Source organism: Ptychodera flava, chromosome 7, assembly GCF_041260155.1.
Source record: "Ptychodera flava strain L36383 chromosome 7, AS_Pfla_20210202, whole genome shotgun sequence".
NCBI lineage: Eukaryota > Metazoa > Hemichordata > Enteropneusta > Ptychoderidae > Ptychodera > Ptychodera flava.
The window spans coordinates 40,100,076-40,104,983 of NC_091934.1; the positions used below are offsets into that span (position 1 = coordinate 40,100,076).

The 4,908-nt window shown below is 37.6% G+C and overlaps 1 protein-coding gene across 1 annotated transcript; it reads right to left on the reverse strand.

The window, feature by feature from the left end:
* Nucleotides 1–3,396: 3,396 nt before the first annotated feature.
* LOC139136504 (cholecystokinin receptor type A-like) lies at nucleotides 3,397–3,993 on the reverse strand. The gene has a single exon (XM_070704227.1). It carries the CDS (start codon nucleotides 3,991–3,993, stop codon nucleotides 3,397–3,399), a length of 597 nt encoding a protein of 198 aa, XP_070560328.1.
* Nucleotides 3,994–4,908: the final 915 nt, after the last annotated feature.

Here is a 4,908-nt window from a genome sequence, read left to right on the forward strand (position 1 = left end):
CGCATTCTGAATATCGCTCAGTGAGGTACAAGCTCAGCAGAGCTTCTTGCGTGTCCTCATCTCTTCTATTTACAGCAGGGTGTATATTTGCATTAGTAACGGTTCTTTTCTTGCCTTCAATATGCGAAAGAATTTTCGTAAAATGGAAGGACACAGTCTTGTCTTTGTTTGTTTGTCCGTAGAAGATTCAATTCCAATGCCAGCCAGTGCTATTTTCTCAGATAAGGCTTGCTTTACCTTTAAATCCGGTAAGATTGACAAAGGTACCTCGAATTCTCGCTTGTCAAGATTGGCTTATGTTTTATTAATGTTTTGTCAATCTTTATATGTATTTGGTATTTCATATTGTAATTGGAAAACAACATGAAATCCCCATAAAAAAGATGCACACCATTATATTGCCTTACAGTTTAATGCAAATTAAAGATATCATCCTTTCAGCCCTAAACTGTGCTTTGAACTCACTTTTATCATTAATAAAAGCATAAAGGCGCCATTTGTTCTATAGTAGCAAATGTAAGGTTAAGCCCTGGCTTTTAAAATTGATTTGTTGCACTTGCCAGAACAGGCGGAAACTGATTTTTGTGCCTGTTTGGCAAAGATTTGGATCAGATACTCATGCGCGTTTTAAAAGCAATCGGCTTTACTGGCAATTTGCTCTTACAGATTTTAAAAGTGTGTTTGCGAAAGTGATAGCGTTACTCATCGATTTGTCACTGAGTACACTACAGCATATTTCAAGGGGAGGTATCTTTTCTACGCGTCAGCAAATTTGTTGTGCGAACCAAGGCCTTTCCTGTCATAGGAGCATGGTGAAGGCATCGTATATTATTCTTGTCATTTAAGGGCATAACCACTGCTGATCTTACTCTACTCCCTGTAGAATATGGGAAGACTGGTGTTCGGCTTGTGATTACAGCCAGGCAGCTGTTGGTATTCATGAAAAGTTCTTGTTATCGTCACGAACTATATAATTTGCGCTCCAGGAATAAACCTGACGGTCTCAACAACAAAGTAATGTGACAAACAGTGGAAGAAAAAAATGGACGAAAAACAAGTGATGAAAATTTTCTTGGACTTTGTTATATCTGATTGACTAAAATACTGGAACATTTATTAATTTAAAGAATTGCTGTGACTGAACCTGATTTGATACAGGTACAGCAATCCTCTTAGTATTACTCAGGCTTGCACAAGATACAAACTGACAAACAAACAAAGCGATACGATTCGATTGTATAATGTGCATCTTTTTATTTTGCGATGAACGAAGACAATATACTTCAGTTATTTGTGAAAATTTACTCATAAAGATGGACTGCAAAGAGAAATTAACTGTCTTTTGATAATTTTGACGGTACGCAAATTTTATTTTTTTCTTTTTATTTCATTCTGCTTATAATGTTGCTAAATGTCAAATTCGCCTGCGACAAAATGTTCATAGGTGGAGCAAAACGTTTTTTACAGTTTGGCAAAAATATTGGAAGGTTGATGCGGGGCTCTAAAAAGTGTGGCTGTGACGTTTCATGATTGAGATGGATATATTGAGGGTGAAAAATTGTCTTGGACTCTCTTACCAAATCCCCTGTTTATAGATTCTATATACTTTTTCTGAAAGAATAACGATACACCTAAGTAAGTAGTGAATTTACATTACTGGCCAATAAGATCAATATTACCTGTGGTTAAGCATTTAAGGTGGCAAGGAATATATCACAGCGTATTTTGCTCTAATTGCCTTTTTTGCAATGATAATTCAAAATTAGTGAAACGTATAGATTATTAAAATATTGGTTCAGTACACCATCAATCATGATAGCCGGCCATATGTTGGGTTTCAAATAAGTGAAAGTTATACTAATTTATGCAAATTAATCATTAGGTTTTTTTGCTCCCGTTTCCAATATTTCAAAAGGATTCAAGTTAACTCAATTTGGTTAATTTAGTTTCTTTGAAACTTTCTCATTATGTTTCTTAAATATTTTATAACAAAAAACGTGATTTTGTTTGGCAATACAGATCTTACATTTTGAATGAGAACTCTTCGGTTTTGCTTCTCATGATTTCAATAATATTTTTGAATACCACTCTATCGACCCCTGCCACATAGGAATTAAAAGTTAATGCAAACAAAATTGTCGTTAAATATTCGTATACTCAAGTTTTAAATGGGATTGTTAATATCAATAGTATCAAGTTTTTGATTTCAATTTATTCTTATTTTTCATAAAAAGTTGAGGTTTTCTAACCTATATATGTATTTCTTCATTTATCGAGTAAACCATTGAAACTATAGAATACTTTTGAATCTCTTCGTTTTGAAAATATATAGTATGCTGGGGGTTTTATTTCATCTTTGATAAGAAATATTAATTTGATCAGAAAATAATAGTGTGATCTTGATTAAGTCTACCTCCAACAACAAACACTGTAAGGTAGTGTTACAAAGCTTAAGTGTAAAAATATAATATTATTTGAAGATTTGTAAATGACTTGTTGAACCACTGTGTCAAATGTGTTTCGAAAACCCAAAATTGTACAGCCCTTTATCCTTAAATGGACGATTTTATAAAAACAATTTATTTTGTACTAAAATTCACTTCTGAGCGATTTTAATGACAATAGACTTCACAGCTCGTAAGAGAGAAAGAATTGACATTTGTTTCAAGTATCGGTATCACTCTGTGATTGAATTTAACTTATAAAGAATGATTAATATAGTAAAACACTGATATAAGGAGGGTTCTGTAGAAGATATATACGAAATTCCAGCTGAACAAAACATTATATTTTAAAACGATTGAAACATTTAGAAACTAGGGCCAACGAATCTGTACGAAATCGCCTATTGACGAAACTGTAAATAATGGGATTCACGGCATTGTTTATGACGTAAAGGTACTTCAGAAAGTTGTAGAATTGAATTTCGATAGGTGTTCTGGTTTCCCAGAATGACGGCGGTAGGAACAGAAACGACCAGTACGGCATCCATGTCACAATGTAGGTAATCGTCACCACCAACAGCATCTTCGACGTTTTATTTTTGAGGGAATTCACCGACTGCTTGACTACTCTCCGTGAAATGACCGCCAGGCCCGACATGCCGTCAGTGAATCTTGGCTGTGCGGTACTCACGTTACCACTACACTCGAGCGTATTCGCGCCCTGAGGTTGGACTTGGGCGCCGAAACAAAAGTTGCATTTTCTCGACCTCTGTGCTGTTCACAATATCGGCACGGATATCTTCGACGTTTTCCCCCAAAACTTGCGGTGTCCGAGTCATCACGTGTGAGCGCCATGCATTCTTCAAAGGCTTTTCAGGAGCAAGAGCGGATACGTTGTCTGTCGCACTACAACTTGCGTTGTCAACAGTGGTTGAAGAAACTTCTTGGCCGCCTACCTTGAGCGCTTGCGCAGTGTGGCGTAAACACTGCCGTACGATAAACCCGATAAAGTAACCAACGCAAGAAAGATAACTGCCGACAGGATGTTGATGCCAAGGTATCCCGGATCAATTGCAGTGCACACTTTCATAAGAGTGGTGACGTTGGTGACATTATTACTATCTGGGGTGTAAGCAATGCCGAACTGGAAGATGACAGGGGAGCACAAGAGAAGAGAGACAATCATTGATGTCAGGATCACAATACGAGCATAGGACGGGGAGACTCTGAAAGTTAGCGGTCTACAGACTGCAAAGTATCTGTCTACTGCGATGGCCGCCGTGATAAAAGAAGAACTGCTGATGCTAGCGTGCCATAACCATGACAACAGCTGGCATAACTCTGCAATGAGAACAGAGGGATAGATGACGGCGATGATTCCATAAGGCATGATGACGAGGCAGACGAAAAGGTCGATCACCGCTAGGCCGATAATGAAATACTGGGGTGTCGGTCTTGTCTTCTTCCTGACGTACACAGCCAATGCCACACCGTTGCCAACGATTCCAGACAGGCACACCACGGTGTAGAGAATGCCGAGCGTGATCATTTCTGTAAAGATATCATGAAATTACACGATGATATGAATTTTTTATTAAATCACAAAATGTCTATTTTTAGCGATTAAGTATTTCGCTCATATAGTATTGTAAGTTCTTCACCAATCATAAAGCAATTTCAAATTCATCTCTTCTACACATCAACACACATTTGCCCGTAAAGCTCTTGATTTAAAGTTGAATAAAATAGATTTACTTAACTATGAAGGTAGGCATGGTAGGTAGGTAGGTAGGTAGGTAGGTAGGTAGGTACATGTAGTATGCATGTATGTATCAATGTATCTATACGTATGAACGACTGCAGGTAGCTAGGTCTATGTAGTTACGTTTGCCGGTCACTCTCACTCTCTCACCTACACTCACGCGCACACACACAAACTCTCTCTCTCTCTCTCTCTCTCTCTCTCTCTCTCTCTCTCTCTCTCTCTCTCTCTCTCTCTCTCTCTCTCTCTCTCTCTCTCAACCCGACTGAGTCTGACAGAACAGTGAAGCTATATGTTTAGCGCATCGCAAATGCAACTGCCATATTAACAACATCGTCACCAAAACAAGCATTTCTGCTTGTAACCTGCATATATCCATGATAGCAGTGTGTTTCCTTAATAATCAGAAATTTGCTGAACAACACTTATTTCACGATGCATTTAATATCATGGAAATTTCTGTAGGCGTAAAAGTAGTCGACGGAAATTCGATCAACACGTATCTCTCTTTACGAAGATCACAAATGTCCCCTATAGAGGGACTGTGCAACGATAAACATTTATCATCCAATACTTTCACAAAACAATACAGGTATGAAATGCTGTGAAAAGCCTTACGTTTTAATGCAGAACAGGTTTGCAAAATTTGTACATTCGGATAATAAACTAGCATTTTTACGGATTCGATAGTTCTATTAGTAA

Bases quoted from the DNA above. Each gene is read 5' to 3' on its own strand.
- LOC139136504 (XM_070704227.1), bottom strand. From the start codon at position 3,993: ATGATCACGCTCGGCATTCTCTACACCGTGGTGTGCCTGTCTGGAATC.